This window comes from Prunus mume, linkage group LG5, assembly GCF_029339155.1.
Source record: "Prunus mume cultivar Tortuosa linkage group LG5, ASM2933915v1, whole genome shotgun sequence".
In the NCBI taxonomy this organism is placed as follows: domain Eukaryota; kingdom Viridiplantae; phylum Streptophyta; class Magnoliopsida; order Rosales; family Rosaceae; genus Prunus; species Prunus mume.
Window position 1 is genome coordinate 3,569,243 of NC_142702.1, and position 17,557 is coordinate 3,586,799.

General features: G+C 34.9%; 2 protein-coding genes across 4 annotated transcripts; both read left to right on the plus strand.

Moving 5' to 3' along the window:
* The first annotated feature begins 1,932 nt into the window (after positions 1-1,932).
* On the plus strand, positions 1,933-4,632 carry LOC103330666 (uncharacterized). The gene is given in 8 exon segments (XM_089051453.1): positions 1,933-2,130; positions 2,133-2,204; positions 3,042-3,155; positions 3,260-3,328; positions 3,452-3,471; positions 3,560-3,612; positions 3,754-3,784; positions 3,880-4,632. Coding segments are annotated over 8 exon segments (486 nt in total). The 5' UTR covers positions 1,933-2,048; the 3' UTR covers positions 3,925-4,632.
* An 8,744-nt stretch (positions 4,633-13,376) lies between these two features.
* LOC103330719 (uncharacterized) lies at positions 13,377-17,540 on the plus strand. 3 transcript variants are annotated; one of them, XM_016794395.2, is made up of 8 exons: positions 13,379-15,001; positions 15,854-15,967; positions 16,072-16,140; positions 16,264-16,283; positions 16,370-16,422; positions 16,564-16,594; positions 16,692-16,776; positions 17,093-17,540. In XM_016794395.2, exons 1-8 carry the CDS (start codon positions 14,818-14,820, stop codon positions 17,296-17,298), a joined length of 762 nt encoding a protein of 253 aa, XP_016649881.2. In that variant the 5' UTR covers positions 13,379-14,817; the 3' UTR covers positions 17,299-17,540. The 3 variants fall into 3 exon arrangements, with proteins under 3 accessions (XP_088909776.1, XP_016649881.2, XP_008231549.2); XM_008233327.3 differs by having other exon boundaries at positions 13,384-15,001; positions 16,695-16,776; XM_089053650.1 differs by lacking the exon at positions 16,564-16,594 and having other exon boundaries at positions 13,377-15,001; positions 16,370-16,414; positions 16,695-16,776.
* Positions 17,541-17,557: the final 17 nt, after the last annotated feature.

The following is a 17,557-nucleotide window of genomic DNA, read 5'->3' on the forward strand; positions in this document are numbered from 1 at the left end:
TCTAGTGTTAGTCTAATGGCCTAGCTCTAACTGCTGCTTTCTCACTCTGTTTGATAATGAAATGGTCTTTTTTCAACACATTCACACGTGCTTTTCTCCACCCACTACGTTATGAATTTACCAATAAAATTTATTGCCAAATATATGAACCCCTTCTTTGGACAACAACGACCTTGAAATTGCAAAAGACCTTAAATTAGTTCGTTCAGGGTGCCACTGGCTCCATAACCAACAGGTACAGGGTCCTTCTTAAGCCTTTTCTTCAACGCAAAATGAACATGTGCTATCAATCCACCTTTTTCGACGAAAAAAAGAAGAAGAAAAAAAGCATGTAAATCAAAGTAAAAGAAATTTTTTTTTTTTTTTTTAACTTTTTTATACAAAAGTTCCAACTATTTTGCAAGTTCAAGCAACCGTAACATGATAGACTTGTGCAATTACACACGAGAAAGTTGAAAGTATCTAGCAAACTTGTGTCTATTACACACATAATCCTATATGTTAGCAAACTCATTTTATGTTGAAAAACAAATTATCAAGTACTATTATGTATCTTGTTTGAAAAATCAAACATCTAATAGTAATTGAGTGTTACTAACTTTTTATACAAATATTTTACTTTGGCTGCCTAAATGTTTTAGCATTATGGGCAACACTTTAATGGGCTGAGCAACAGCACCTCTCAAAAATGGAAATTAGAGGCTATTCTAAAAATTGGATCCAAATCCTACAATGTCAAACTTCAGTTCCCTTGAGATTGCATTCAAGTATTTAGTGACCTATTTGATAACTATTTCAATTTTAATTATTAATGTTTATTTTTTGTGCTAGAGTGTAGAGTGAAAAGGGAGAGTGTGAAAGTGAGAACAAGAATAAAGATTAGATTAAGAGGGAAGATGATAGGAGAGGATGGGAGGGAGGAGTAACAAAAGTGAAAACTAAAACTAAAAACTGAAATCTATTTGAATTTTTTTTCACTTTCAAGGTTTTTTTTTTCACTTTAAAGATTTAAAGATTCGTTTGATAACCATTTCAGCTTTAGTTTTTAATTTTTATTTTTTATGCTAGAGTATGAAAGAAAATGAGAGTTAGGATGAGATTGAGAGAGAGGATGATAGGAGACATGAGAGAGAAAAGTAACAAAAGTGAAAACAAAACTTGAAAGTGAAAACAATTTCAAATATATTTTAATTTTTAATTTTTGTGTTCACTTTTATTACTACTTTCTCTCATCCTCCTCTCTAATCTTCTCTCTTAATCTCATCTTCCCTCTCATTTTTCTCTATACTCTAACACAAAAAATAAAAAATAAAAAATAAAAAATAAAATAAAAATGGTTATCAAATGGACCTTTAGTTTTTTGGTTTTAATATCCGTTGGGACTTACTTTTTTTTTTTTTGGTAATTTATTTTGTATTTCTAATAATAATAAATAAATAAAAAGTAGAACATTTGGGTGCCTAGAGAATTTCTCATTCGGACACCACTTACTATGTATGGACAAAAATGGGCCCAAAAGCCCTCGGCCTTTAAAACCAACACGAAACTGAGCGCACTTGAGCATCTCCAAGGGAGGTGTCAATACCAAACATCAAATTAAAATTTGATCATTGATGTGGCAATTTGACATTTACATATTTTTACACTCCACCGATATGTCAAATAAATAATTATTGTAACAGTCAAATCATTTAAGATAAAGAAGAAAAAAAATAAAAAAGGAAAATAATAAATGAAAGTAATAGTCAACTGTCTTTAAAAAATAATAAAATATTCATTTGACATCTTACTTTTGGATGTCAAAATAACATCTCAACCTCTAGCCTTCATTCCACATCAGCTTTGACATATCGGTTGGAGTGGTGTAAAATGTTATTTTTAACTGTTAAACATCTACGTGGCACGTTTGACATGTCGTTGGAGATGCTTACCTGCCTGCCCCTTCGTTTCTCTCTCTCTCTCTCTCTCTCGTAATTTCATATCGCCGACTGTACCCAGCTGAACGCAAATCACCACAGTCATCACCAGCAGAAGAAAGAGAAGAGACGATGTTCAGGGACGTGTCGAGCTGTAACACCTATAACTATGGCGACGCCTTCTATTGGGACGCCCGCTATGTCGAAGAAGGAGGCTCCTCCGCCCTTTTGTCCGAAACTACATACCAACCTCCTCTCGGGTTCTCATGGTCGGCTGTGGCAATGCTGGTAATTTACCCTCTTTCTCCGTTGCTCTTTTCTTCATTGTTTGTTTGTAAAGCTATTCCCTTTTGAGAGTTTTAATCCGCAGGTTCTAGAGCTTCTTTCTTTCTCTGCATTAGTGCTCTGTTTGCTCTGTTTGGTTTGAGAGAAATTCTTAGAAAAAATATAGAAAATAAGTTTTTTGATTTGGGATGTTGGGTTTTTTTGGATAATCGTTCTTATATTTTTCATTGACAACCGGGCCCTTTTGGGTTTGTTCTGTTAGAGTATAATTGGTTCCCAAAACTTCAGTGGTTTTGAACATTCATCATTTAATTTTAGCTATTTTTTGGTAATTTTGACCTGTGTTTGAATTATGGAGAAGTTGTGACAAAATCAAAGAAATTGGGTTTTAGGGTTATTGCTGGTTTAGTGGTTGGACCTTGTTCTACTCCAATTTCCCCCCTGTTATTTCTGGGCAGTTGTGCTTGAGCTTGAATTCCCCAAATTAAGGTTCTCTCTTACTCCTGCCCGCATTCTCTCTGATAGTTCCATCTGTTTTGGTATATGGATACATGAATCACCAGAGGGGATGCATTCTGTCTAGGCCCTAGAATGAAACTACAAGTAACAACATATCATTTGATCTCACACTAATTAGACAATTGATGTCGAAAGTAATAATGTACCTGATGCAATTAAGGTGCTTTGGCGTCCCTAAACATGGCATTGCCCTTGCCATATATAGATGAAGAACTGTTGATGTAAAAATGATTCATTTCTCACAACTATAATTTCATTGGATTTAGATATTTACTATCTACTTGTTGAGTGAAATTCTGATGGAAAAATCTTCTCTTGTAGTTATGTCTGAGGACATGGTTGCGGATGGATATGAAGACGTACTGAATGTTGACATTTCATCAGTGGCCATTGACATGATGAAAAGAAAATATGAGCACATACCTCAGCTGAAATGTATCCTTTTGAAAACTTACTTCATTAAAATTACCAGTACAATTTTGTACTGCATTATCTTTAGTAAATATTGCAGACTCTAGGCATGTTTCCTATACAATTAGACATGCAAATGGATGTTAGGGATATGAGTGTCTTCCCAGATGAATCATTTGAAGGTGTCATTGATAAAGGTATGTATCATTTCTTTGTTTTAGTAATTTTAGAATACACAATACTGTAGACTAATTTTTTCTTTTTTGTCTTAATAAAACTGTGTTGCTGTCACCACTTTTTGCACCTGTGGTCTGTCAAAGGAACTCTTGATTCACTGATGGTATGATGTCTGTTGTGATGTTCTTATGACTCCTCTTAGTCATTACTTAAACACACTCTAATTCTCTTATTTGTTCTTATATTTCTAGTGTGGCAATGATGCTCCAATTAGTGCTGCTCAAATGCTAGGGGAAGTGAGTAGGTTGTAGACTTTAAGACTCAATTGACAGCTGCAATTTTTTATATTACTGGATCAGTACACAATTTTTTTCTATTTAAAATTTATTCATTATTGTTTACTTTTATAATCCGTCACTAATCACACTTGTTATTTTGCTTGTAGGCTTCTTAAACCTGGAGGGATCTATTTGTTGGTAACTGTGCACCCTTAGATGTGGCTTTATATTTTACATCGTTCTTTCTTTTATTGAAATCTCAAAATACATAATCTGTTCTTAAACTGCCACAGCAGATAACCTATGGTGAAGAAAACAGGAACTCTGAGCTTTGCTGAAAAAAAAAACAAAACAAAAAACAAAACAAAACAAAACGAAAAACAGGAACTTTGAGCAGATAAATACGGACGCAAGCTGTCGAGCAAAATAAGGACCTAGCATAAAACGTGCCCTGTTTAAAGCACAACGGTTGTAGTAGAAGTAGAACTAAGATAAATACATCAATGGCTATAAATTCACCTTTGGTTAGTTTAGATATCTATGAGAAAGTGATATTCTAAACTAACCGAATGTAAATATTTGAGTGCAAGGGAATAATAATCGAACTTGGGTGCAAGGCTAAACTAACCTTAGCAGACCCGAATAACAACTTTGCCAACGATGGCTATAAATTCCCTTACAATGGCTATAAATTCACATTTGGTTAGTTCGGATGTTTATGACAAAGTGATATTCATGAGATAAATACATCAGTGGCTATAAATTCATCATTCCCTTACATTTGGTTAGTTTAGATATTTATGACCCATTTGGAAATTAGGAGCAATATTTTCATGAGGGATGCAGATTTTTATTAGCTTAAATATGAACGAGATTTTACGAGCACCGATAGTCCTTTTCCAACATGCTAGACAGCATAGGAAGTTTCCTACTTTAAAAAAAGATAAAAAAATATATATAACTGAGTTTTCAATCAAGTCTAGCGCTAGTCTAATGGCCATGCTCCAGCTGCTTCTTTCTCACTCTGTTTGATAATGAAATGGTCTTTTTTCAGCTCATTCACACTTGCTTTTGTCCAACCACGCTATGAATTCACCAATAAATTTATTGCCGAAATGTAATTTGCTGTTTGAACTGGCAACACATTCTTGGGGTCCTTGATGTAAGATCTGAGTTCTCCTTGATTCTCATTATGTTGGTTGTGTTTTCCTCTTCAATTCTCATGATTCTTTATATTGTGGAACAGGTGGGTTGATTATGCATAGTGAGTTGGAATTCAAAAGATACGAGATTAGAGCATAGAGTAGATTACATGATTGTTGTAAGTAATTTTATTTTTGTGTGGATATTGATTTTGTTTATGGAATTACAGTGCGGCAACCTTCTGAGTCTTTATGATAAAAATGCAAGAGATGGACATTTATAAAATAAACTAGCAACCAAGAGATATCGGCTATATATGCTTCCATCATGGTGGGGTGGACAATCAAACCAAGCATGGTCTTCGCCAATTAACCCACACCAATAGTGGGGGCAAGAAATCATTTGAAATCCATTTGTTTTCTTTATTTTCTTTCTAGGCAGAATATTTAAAGCAAATGGTTGTCCAAAGAACTGACGAAATTCTATCATAAATATCTTTCTTCCAGTCCTTTTTGCACCACTGTCACCTGCTGCTGCAAAGGAAGAGGATTCTGCCCTTAAAATTTTGAGCTTGGGCCTATTTGGAGATAACTCCCATTGATGCTTGAAAGTAGCAATGGATGGTTTCAACTCTTTCTGCAAAGAGGACAATACCATTGTAGACGTCGCAGTCGAATCAATATCAAGGAGCAAGCAAAACATCTGGAGAGAAAAAGAGCATGAGCCATACGAGTTTACTATTCCCCTGCAGAGGTCTCTTGAGAAGCTTGAAGGGATGGGAGTTTGAAGACTCTTCTGGCACAACATCCGTCATCTGTAAATAGCATCTGAATATTGAAAGCGTTCCTGCCAATGCAGAAGCACATTCTTTATACAGAACACGGCAACCTCAATTGTATTTTTCAGCATGATTCAAAAGATAATTTGGTAAATCATCAAAATAAAGATGAAGCTTAGTTGCACATATAATATCTCAGTGCAAATATCAAGAATTTGTCTCAAGTATCTGGCAGGTGCAGCCGATATTTCTGTTTAAAAGAACAAAGAACAACTCTTGGTTATTTGATGTCCTTTAAAAACTGAAGTCCTCCCAACCAAAAAAAAAAAACAGCTAGATCTACAAGTCCTCTAAAGAATGTAAAGGGGTCAGGGTTCAAATCTTGAGTTAAGATTAAGTAAACCGACTAACTTGAATAAAAGGCAGAGAATTAGGAAAAACTCCGTAGCCAAGCAAACAAAAGAAAAAATAAATATTACAAGGCAAACCAAATGGCAAAATATTAACCCAGATCTGATCCTACATCACAGAGAATTTGGAAAGACATTGAAGTCAAGCAAACAAAAGAAAGAAAAATATGGCTAAAAGTTTTCTCAACAGAGAGATGACAAAATATTACAAGGCAAACCAAGTGACAAAATGAAGTACTATATATATTTCAAATGTTCTCCATTCAAATTTTGATAGCATGTTTGCAAGCGCCTATTAAGGAAGAGCCTTTGAAGTCTTCCCATTTCCTGGATTTAAAATATATCATAAACAGAAATAAAGATGGATTTACCATCTCCACGATAAATCGTATTAGTCCAGTATGAAGGAGTCCTGCTTGAAGCCACTGTAGATGAAAAAGACCCACCTGGGAAACAGACATTGTTGTAAAATCCAACTAAATTGAAGAAAACAAGAATATCTGAAAAATAAGCATTGAAAAGCAAACTTGATTAGGAAAGAGAATTGATTAAAAAGTATTAAAAAACAAACTTGAGTGTAAGCAGAGAAAAGGGGAGTGGGAAAATTATATCCCTTATTTAAAGCTTTATTTTGTTGGGATTGTGATGCGTTTATGCTAAGCATTGATCGTTTCCTTATTGTATTTTTCCCTTGGGTTTTTCTTTCCGGGACAATTACCCATGCAAGTTGCTTTCATTTTATGTTTATAATATGTTGGAAAATATTAATAATTATGTGCTGTTTACTTAGGACCGATATGTAATTTTATGTTTTAATAATATAATACATATAGATAACCTCTAAATAACTCTAGTCATTTACAGATGAGTTTCACAGAAATGGTGAGAAACTGTTTATGACATCTAAAAAACATTTTGTGACATTTAATATGTGCAATAAAAATAAGTTTTAAGACGGGTATCTAGAAAAATGTAATGCATCAAATAGAAAATAAAAACTTTTAAAGTCACGTGTAGTGCATGTGTTAAATGATATCATCTAGTATTGTATCATCTTTGTACATGAAATCATGTTGCATTTTTTACTTATTCTTTGGAAATTTAAAATGCTACAAATTCTCAAAAATACAAAATTTAGGAGAATCAGTCTCTTTTTTCTTTTTCTTTTTTTCTCTTTCAGTTTCCAGATATGGATGTACATAATGATTTCACAATGAACAAAAGTATAAAACACTTCTAACTACGATTAGATAGTGAGTGAATCAAAGCCTAACGCCTCTCATAGTTTAGTCTTTTGCTTTCTTGTAGTCCTCCAAATTCAACAAGGCTCCACCTTTTACTTCATTGTGATTTGGCTCTTCTTAAGCTCTGCAAAACATATCATCGTTTACAAAAGAGTATTCAATCACTAGGCAACACAAAAAGTATCCGATTAACCTCCATCTTCACATGGTGCAACAAAAATTATACTACACTGTTGCCTGTGAAAACAAAGATTTACAAAAACATACCAATGATAATAATTACAAAATGAAATAAAAGAAAAAACAAAGGAAAACTTTGGATTGTTGAAATACCAGGTGATACTGCATTAAGAAACTAAAATTGATGCATAAAATTTTTTAGGCTTAATATCACAAAACGTCCATAAGATTTACGGAACTATTAGATTGCATCCTTAATATTTTTTTGTGTCACTCGTGGTTCTCAAGTTTAGTATGTGCGATCACAAATGGTCCCTGCCGTTAGGTTCCATAAAAAACCCCGTTAGTTTGCTGACGTGACATATATGCATATCACAAAACATCCCTGAGGTTCACACACCTATCACAAATGGTCCCTATGAAAATTTTAATTTTTTCATTTAAAATTCATAAAATTTTGGTTTTATTTAAATTATTTATAAATGAAAAAATCATTTATAGAAGGATTTTATCTTGAAGACCATTTATGAACCCTAAACTCTTAGTTTTTTAATTTTTTTAATTCTATGAATTTTAAATTATTTTTTAAAAACTCCATTAGTTTGTTGATGTGGCATATATATGGAGCCCACATCTACAATAATATAGTGTCACATGTATTTAAAATATAATATATATTTTTAAATAATTTAAAATTCATAAAATTCATAAAAATTTTATATAAAAAAACCAAATTTTAAATTAAAAAATTAAAAAATTTCGCAGGGACCATTTGTGATAGGTGCATGAACCCCAGTGATGTTTTGTGATATATGTATATGCCACGTCGGCAAACTAACATGAGTTTTTGACGGAACCTAACGACAAGGACCATTTGTGATCACACATACTAACCTTGAGGACCACGAATAACAAAAAAAAATATTAAGGATGCAATCTGATAGTTTCGTAAACCTTAGGGACGTTTTGTGATAATAAGCCATTTTTTTATAAAAAGAAAAAAGAAGCATGCTATTGCATTTCCTAATGCTAAGATGTTAATTAAAATAAATGTTTTAACACTCTTCAATAAACTATTGTGCAGGTTCAAGCAACCGTAACATGATGGACTTGTGCAATTTTGGTTCATCGAAGTAATTGAGAACTCTGATTTTGTTGAATGTCCAAACACTCTTGAATAATGAAATTGTACTATTACACACTCTCTTTGATATTGAAGTTAGATAAATAATTTAAAATGTAGGTTTTGAGTAAGTGTAATAGTGGCATAGACATTTGAGTTAATTTTGTATTTTTTATATAGTTTTCCGTAAAATATATGTAATTTTAAGTAATTAAGACCAATTAAAAACTAAAATGTAATATTTTTCTTCTTCTTAATAATAAAGCAAGGCTTCATTTCAAATTTGCTAGTAAATCTTTAAAATTTATAGAATGCATATAAGCTGGCCAAAAGGTCTTGCTCAATGAAAAATGACATTGAATTGTAGATTAGTAATCTCAAGTTCGAATCCCTATGACACCTGTTGAGGCCTAAAAAATCCACGGTTCGCCCTTCAAATTAATTTTTGGCCCAATGCAATACCTTACCGAGAAGAAACCCGATTTGGGCATGCGAAAGTTTCATTATATGCGCTTGCACACATGCCATGTCAAGCAAATAAGCAACACGCCACACTACAAGCTTAAGTGGGCCCAAGCCACTCAAATGTCGGGGGTTTGCTTGAGTAGGTTGTGGTATGGATGATAATATGTTGTCATGAGGCCCATTGATGGGCCGAGAAATGGAGGTTCTGGGTTGCTTGGGAGCCTCGGAACTCAAGCCCATTTCTTAGGCCCAAACATGTGGGTGAGCACAAGAGAGAAAATATCCCAACCAAAATGGTCCACTAAAACTAACCAATATAGTCCAAAACTTGATGAGATTAGCCCATTTGTTTGGTAGGTTGACTTGTCATCTTAGAAGGCCCATACAATTAGAAGTAAGAAGCAGCAAAGGCTCTAGCATTTGGCTGAAGGACAAAGCCACGGAAGGAGCATGGAAGACCATATGCACAGGGCTACTGGGAGGGAAGGAACAAGTTTTAAAACAAAACACCCAAGGGACCAAAAGATATTGGCGAGCAAGGAGCCACCCTTCAAACCAACATGTATACCAATTTCTTTCCTTCATCAAATTTGACCATGAAAGAGGTAAGGAAATAGAGGAAATGGGATATCTGAAAATAGGAATTCTTCACTAGGGTAGCTGTGGGAAAGAACATTGAGTTCCCAAAAATCCTTGATTTTGTGCAAATGGGCAGAGTGGATTTCACCAAAATAGGATGATTAAAGGAATGAGGGGAGAAAAGAAGGGAAAGACTTGGCCAAATTCGACAGAGCCTTTGTCAAGCTACCGGAAAAACACTCAAGCCACCCATTCATTTCTCTTTCCCTCATTCTTAGCCAAACCTACTCCTCTTACCTTAACACCCATTTTTTCCCCAAGAATGCATAACTTTCTCTTTATTGCTAAACTCATGTCAATTTTGCTCCCATGCCACAAGCCTCTCATGCCAAGCTAGAAAATCTATCTGTAAGCTATTGTTATTTTTATTGGTGAAGGTAACCAAGGTGTTTCCTAAGGCTTAACTGTCCTTTCGAAGCATTCTTGGGGCTTGATCTTTGAACTCAGGATCAAGGGGCAATTTCATCCAGTTTGGTATTTACAGCAGCCCAGGCTCGTAGTAGCTGCCGGAACGAAAAAGCCCCTACAACACCTTAGTAGTTTGTGTGTGTGAGGAATCACCTTCTCTCCTAGTGTGGTTTTGGCTTTAGATTCGAACAAGAGATAAGTTGTAAGTATTTAGCAAACTTGTGTCTATTACACACATAATCCTATATGCTAGCAAACTCATTTTCTGTTAAAAGACAAATTATCAAGTACTATTATGTATCTTCTTGATTGAAAAGTTATCAAACATCTAATAGTAATTGAGTATTACTAACTCTTTTTTTTTATTGAAATATTTTACTTTGGCTGCCTAAAAGTTTTGGCACTATGGGCAACACTTTAATGGGCTTAGCGACGACACCTCTGAAAAATGGAAATTAAAGGCTATTCTAAAAATCTTATTCAAATTCTACAATATCAAACTTCAATTCCTCTGAGATTGCATTCAAGTATTTAAGAAATTAAGTTCATTTTTCCAACTTTTAAGAGGTTAGAATCACTCATAATTTTCGAGAAATCATTATGGTAGCCAAGCAAACAAAAGAATGGGTAAAAGTTTTCTCAGTAGAGAGATGACAAAATATTAAACATCTGAAACTTGCAACAGAAATGTAGTAATTTACCATCTTCAGAAGAAATATGTGCCACTGCAACACCATCTTATCGAGGCCTTTGAAAGAGTAAATCTCAATGGTAGGTTGTGGAATTCCCAGTGAGGTTGGGAATGAGTCATCTTGAAGTCATGTGAATTTGTTGATCTAATCCGGTATATTACATGCAATAATATGACAAGGCAAGAATTTGAAGATCATACATATCCAAGTGTAGCAAAAGCCTCTTCTAAGAGCAAGTCCAGCATGTAGGCCTTGCCAGGGCCACCCCGCCAGCCCAAATCCAACTCCAGCACGAACCCAGCTCGGGCAAGCCTTGTCCCACCAGCCCACGGGCAAATCCTACTTGGCTGTTGCTCTCACTCGACGTCGGCGTGAGTCGTGACCCACCACCCACATAGCCCAACGGTTATAAGCCACGTGGCTTCTCTTGGAGCCTCCGATAAAAAAATCTTGCAAATCAACAGTTGTCCAATTTTAGCTTAAAAAAATTGAACAAAATTGAAAAAAATTATGAAATTTTTTTCTATAAATACCTACCAATATTATTCACTTTTCACACCAAAACTTCATACAAATTCATCTCATTCCAATATTTTTCACTTTCCACACCAAATTTTCTACTACAAAATTCCATTTGTGCAAAAATACAAATGACCTCTTCCATCGAAACTGGAGGGTCGTGGACAAACATTTGAAGAGGTCAAAATCTTGGTGACGAGGTAAAAATAATAATAAATTATCGTTTTATTCAATTTAATGTCATTATATATATATATATATATATATATATTTCTTGCATTTCCAATTTCCTTTTTTTTTTAAATAGATTATTCAAGAGAAAACAAAAAAGAGGAAAACCATTACACATGGCTCCTCAAGTGAACAATGCCCGTACTCGGTTCTAGTGGTGCATTCCGTGTCGGAAATAATGGCACTATTACGTCCTCCGAACGAAAATACTCCCCCATGTCGTGATCTGGTGGAACCGCCTCCGCCAATGATGGAGTTGTTCTTGTACTCCATTGTGTCGGACTATGAGGACCGAGAATATTTCAATTGTATGATGAGTGAGTAGGTATTTCAATTGTATGATGAGTGAGATGTGAATTTTATAATAAATATGGACACGTGGCAACCAAAAGTTTTATCCGAAAATTTAATTTGAAAATTTTATCCAAAAAATGTTATCTTAAATTTTAAGTGAGAATTTTATAATAAATAGTGAAAAACAAATTATCAAGTACTATTATGTATCTTGATTGAAAAATCAAACATCTAACAGTAATTGAGTGTTCCTAACTTTTTTTTATTGAAATATTTTACTTTGGCTGCCTAAATGTTTTAGCATTACGGGCAACACTTTAATGGGTTTAGTGACGACACCTCCCAAAAAAGGAAATTAAAGGCTATTCTAAAATTCTAATCCAAATTCTACAATGTCAAACTTCAGTTCCCTTGAGATTGCATACAATGATTTAATGACCCGTTTGATAACTATTTCAATTTTAATTTTTAGTGTTTATTTTTATGCTAAAGTGTAGAGTTAAAAGAGAGAGTGTGGAAATGAGAACAAGAATAAAGATTAGATTAAGATGGAAGATGAGAGGGGAGGATGGGAGGGAGGAGTAACAAAAGTGAAAACTGAAATCTATTTGAAATTATTTTCACTTTCAAGTTTTTTTTTCAATTTTGTTACTCCTCCCTCCCATCCTCCCTAACCATTCTCTCTCTCAATCTCAACCTCACTCCCATTCTCACTCTCATTTTCCTCTATACTCTAGCACAAAAAATGAAAAATGAAAAATGAAAACTAAAAACTAAAATTGAAATGGTTATCAAACGGGGCCTAAGAAATTAAGTTCATTTTTCCAACTTTTAAGCCGTTAGAATCACACATAATTTTTGAGAAATCATTATGGTAGCAGACGTTCTAGGAAATTTAAGACATACTCTTCGTCATATTTGTATTTGGGTACTTCCCTTATCCTATGTCATATTGATTAAAATTTTAAGGTTCGTTTGATAACCATTTCAGCTTTAGTTTTTAGTTTTTATTTTTTGTACTAGAGTCTAAAAGAAAATGAGAGTTAGGATGAGAGGGGACGATGAGAGAGAAAAGTAACAAAAGTGAAAACAATTTCAAATATATTTCAGTTTTTAATTTATTTTTTTCACTTTTGTTACTACTTCTTCTTATCCTCCCCCTCCTCCCTCCCCCATCTTCTCTCTCAATCCCATCTTTACTCTCATTTTCTTCTTTACTCTAGTACAAAAAATGAAAAGTACAAACTAAAATAAAAATAGTTATCAAATGGGCCCTTAGTTTTTTGGTTTTAATATCCGTTGGGACATTTTTTTTTAGTAATATACTTTGTATTTCTAATAAGAATAAATAAATAAAAGGACAAACTATATAGAACCCCCCAACCTATAGGGTCATTTTCAGTTCATACGATTTTAGGGACATTTACCAAGTAAACTCAACCTCACGGAAACCCTATAATTTGCCCCCCTTTGTTAGCCAAACCGTTAGTGAGAATGTTAAATGTTGAGTGTCAAAAGTGGGACCCTTTTTTGATGACATGGACTTCCACGTGAACCAAAAATTAATGAAAAATTATTTTAATATATATATATATATATATCTCTCTCTCTCTCTCTCTCAAAACCCAGAACCATCCTGGCCTCGTCGCAACCCCAGCCACCCCACAATCCACAAACCCAGCCTCGCTGCAACTCACGAAACTGAGCTTAATGTCCCTTTTACCTATGCCATGATGCTCATGGGCAACTTATCTCTAATTGGATTTCCTTTTCTAACTGGATTTTATCATTGTTCATTTCGCCTCTATTTTTATTGGGCGGGCCTGCTTTAACCACAAATCCGTTGAATGAAGATAGCTTGCTTACTCTCAGCCACTAGTTAGAAAGAAATCCCTTGACTTCATTTATGCCCTTATGGCCCTTATGCAGTACAAAAAGCAAGTGAGGCGGGCTAAGATAACTTGTACTATGAAAATAGTAAGGATTATCCGGCCACTCCCCGTGTTCTGGTTCTTCTACTTTCGATCCATTCCTAATTTTTCGCTTCCGCATTCTTTTGTAACTTCAGTTCTTCTTCTTCTTCTTCTTCTTCTTTGATTTCTTCTTATTCCTCATTGGATTTCTCTTAGTTTCTGTTTGGAACCCTAAATTTTTTTTTTTTGCCCTTCTTCTAGTCTCAACAATGGCGTCTTCCTTTACAATCAAAATTGAGGGTCTTCCTGGCTTGATTACTATTCGATTGAGTGATGCTAATTTCATGAAATGGAGATTTCATATTGAATCAGTTCTGCAAGGATTCGATTTATTTGGGTATTTGGATGGCTTTATTGTTCCTCTTCCCAAATTTGCACTTCTTGCTACGAGGGGTGTTTCCTCTCAAATTACTATAGCTTATCAAGAGGGGCTCAAAACTGATACTGCGTTACTAGGTTTGCTCCTTGCTACTCTCTCTGATGAGGTGATTGATTATGTAATTGATACAAAGACGGCTCGTGAGGCTTGGCTCATGGATTGTGGGGTGGCTGGGGTTGCGACAGGGCTAGGTTCGTGAGTTACAACGATGATGGCTGGAGATGGAGGTGAGGTTATGGCTGGGATGGTTCTGGGTTGAGAGAGAGAGAGAGATTTTAAAATAATTTAAACAGTTTAAAATAATTTAAACAGTAAAATAATTTTTTATTAATTTTTGGTCCATGTGGAAGTTCACGTCAGCATTTAACAAACTCACTAATAATTTGGCTAATGGAGGGGGCAAATTATAGAGTTTCCGTGAGATTGAATATATATTGGTAAATCTCTCTAAAATTGGATATGAATTTGAAAATTACCCTATAAATTGGAGAGTTTTATGTAGCTTGTCCTAAATAAAAAGTAGAACATTTTTGGGTGCCTAGAGAATTTCTCATTCGGACACCACTTACTCTGTACGGACAAAAAGGGGCCCAAAAGCCCTCGGCCTTGAAAACCAACACGAAACTGAGCGCACTTACTTGTCTGCCCCTTCGTTTTTCTCTCTCTCTCTCTTTCGTAATTTCATATCGCCGACTGTACCCAGCTGAACGCAAATCACCAGAGTCATCACCAGCAGCAGAAAGAGAAGAGAAGATGTTCAGGGACGTATCGAGCTGCAACACCTACAACTATGGCGACGCCCTCTACTGGGACGCCCGCTACGTCGAAGAAGGAGGCTCCTTCGACTGGTACCAGCGCTACTCTTCTCTCCGCCCTTTTGTCCGAAACTACATACCAACCTCCTCTCGGGTTCTCATGGTCGGCTGTGGCAATGCTGGTAATTTCCCCTCTTTCTCCGTTGCTCTTTTCTTCATTGTTTGTTTGTAAAGCTATTCCCTTTTGATAGTTTTAATCCGCAGGTTCTAGAGCTTCTTTCTTTCTCTGCATTAGTGCTCTGTTTGCTCTGTTTATTTTGAGAGAAATTCTTAGAAAAAAGATAGAAAATAATTTTTTTGATTTGGGATGTTGGGTTTTTTGGATAATCGTTCTTATATTTTTCATTGACAACCGGGCCCTTTTGGGTTTCTTCTGTTAGAGTATAACTGGTTCCCAAAACTTCAGTGGTTTTGAACATTCATCATTTAATTTTAGCTACTTTTTGGTAATTTTGACCTGTGTTTGAATTATGGAGAAGTTGTGACAAAATCAAAGAAATTGGGTTTTAGGGTTATTGCTGGTTTAGTGGTTGGACCTTGTTCTACTCCAATTTCCCCCCTGTTATTTCTGGGCAGTTGTGCTTGAGCTTGAATTCCCCAAATTAAGGTTCTCTCTTACTCCTGCCCTCATTCTCTCTGATAGTTCCATCTGTTTTGGTATATGGATACATGAATCACCAGAGGGGATACATTCTGTCTAGGCCCTGGAATGAAACTACAAGTAACAATATATCATTTTCTCTCACACTAATTAGACAATTGATGTCGAAAGTAATAATGTACCTGATGCAATTAGGGTGCTTTGGCGTCCCTAAACATGGCATTGCCCTTGCCATCTATAGACGAAGAACTTTTGATGTAAAAATGATTCATTTGCTAATCAGGAAGGTCCTAACATCTATAATTTCATTGGATTTAGATATTTACTATCTACTTGTTGAGTGAAATTCTGATGGAAAAATCTTCTCTTGTAGTTATGTCTGAGGACATGGTTGCGGATGGATATGAAGACATAATGAACGTTGACATTTCATCAGTGGCCATTGACATGATGAAAAGAAAATATGAGCACATACCTCAGCTGAAATGTATCCTTTTGAAAACTTACTTCATTAAAATTACCAGTACAATTTTGTACTGCATTATCTTTAGTAAATATTGCAGACTCTAGGCATGTTTCCTATACAATTAGACATGCAAATGGATGTTAGGGATATGAGTGTCTTCCCAGATGAATCATTTGAAGGTGTCATTGATAAAGGTATGTATCATTTCTTTGTTTTAGTCATTTTAGAATACACAATACTGTAGACTAATTTTTTCTTTTTTGTCTTAATAAAACTGTGTTGCTGTCACCACTTTTTGCACCTGTGGTCTGTCAAAGGAACTCTTGATTCACTGATGGTATGATGTCTGTTGTGATGTTCTTATGACTCCTCTTAGTGTTTCTTAAACACTCTCTAATCTCTTATTTGTTCTTATATTTCTAGTGTGGCAATGATGCTCCAATTAGTGCTGCTCAAATGCTAGGGGAAGTGAGTAGGTTGTAGACTTTAAGACTCAATTGACAGCTGCAATTTTTTATATTACTGGATCAGTACACAATTTTTTTCTATTTAAAATTTATTCATTATTGTTTACTTTTATATTCCGTCACTAATCACAGTTGTTATTTTTCTTGTAGGCTTCTTAAACCTGGAGGGATCTATTTGTTGGTAACTGTGCACCCTTAGATGTGGCTTTATATTTTACATTGTTCTTTCTTTTATTGAAATCTCAAAATACATAATCTGTTCTTAAACTGCCACGTAGCAGATAACCTATGGTGATCCTACAGTAAGGATGCCTCATTTGATCCGGCCAGTGTACAATTGGAAAGTTAATTTGTACATTATACGTAAGTTTAGTTTTCATGTCATATTAGTTCGTCCATTTTCCTGTTCAAATATCTATCATTTTTCAATTCTTTCTTCCACCTTGTTATTTGATTCACACATAAAATCTTTTGAAGTTGTTGATTTTAGTCCCTTCTAAACTATGTTTCTACCCATCTTTGGGGGATCTTGTTTTGGATAATCAACAGAGACGATGATGCTATGATTTTGCTTGCTCCTGTTTCTTGTACGTTTTCTTTTGATTCATTAATTGTTGTTACAATTGATGATTGAGGCGCCTTATTTTGTTTTGTTATCCTTTTGACTATCTTTTCACAGCCAGACCAGGATTCCAAAGGCCTGAAGGTTGTAGTTCATCAATAAAGTCATATTTGGAACCTATTCCTATCACCGAGAAGGGCTTACTTCCAGCTGAGTTTGTTTTGGAAGATCCAGATTGTCACTTTATATATGTGTGTAAAAAGGATGATATGGAGCTAAGTAGTGCAACAACTTATGGATTGACAGTTGATCTCTTGCAGTGAAGCACCGATGAAGGTATAACGGTCATCCTTGGGTGTCTGACAGATAAAGGATTCTGTTCAATGTATCTGCCCGGATTTTAGGGTTGAAAATCTAAAACAAAAAACCCAATAAAATAAAATCCTCCTGAGAAACCAGACACATTATCCCCATCTTTGATTTTTTTTATTGTATCAGTAAGTAGCTACCAAAACAATTACAAAAATAGAAGTGTGATGTTAAGTTCATGGAACATTCTTGCTCAGCTCCCTTGTACAAGTA

What these genes read in the sequence shown, in the direction of transcription:
- LOC103330719 (XM_016794395.2), top strand. Translation starts at nt 14,818, where the DNA reads ATGTTCAGGGACGTATCGAGCTGCAACACCTACAACTATGGCGACGCC. An exon ending in GGTCGGCTGTGGCAATGCTG is followed by an intron (nt 15,002 to 15,853) that starts GTAATTTCCCCT and finishes CTTCTCTTGTAG; the next exon opens with TTATGTCTGAGGACATGGTT. An exon ending in ATGCTAGGGGAAGTGAGTAG is followed by an intron (nt 16,423 to 16,563) that starts GTTGTAGACTTT and finishes TTTTTCTTGTAG; the next exon opens with GCTTCTTAAACCTGGAGGGA.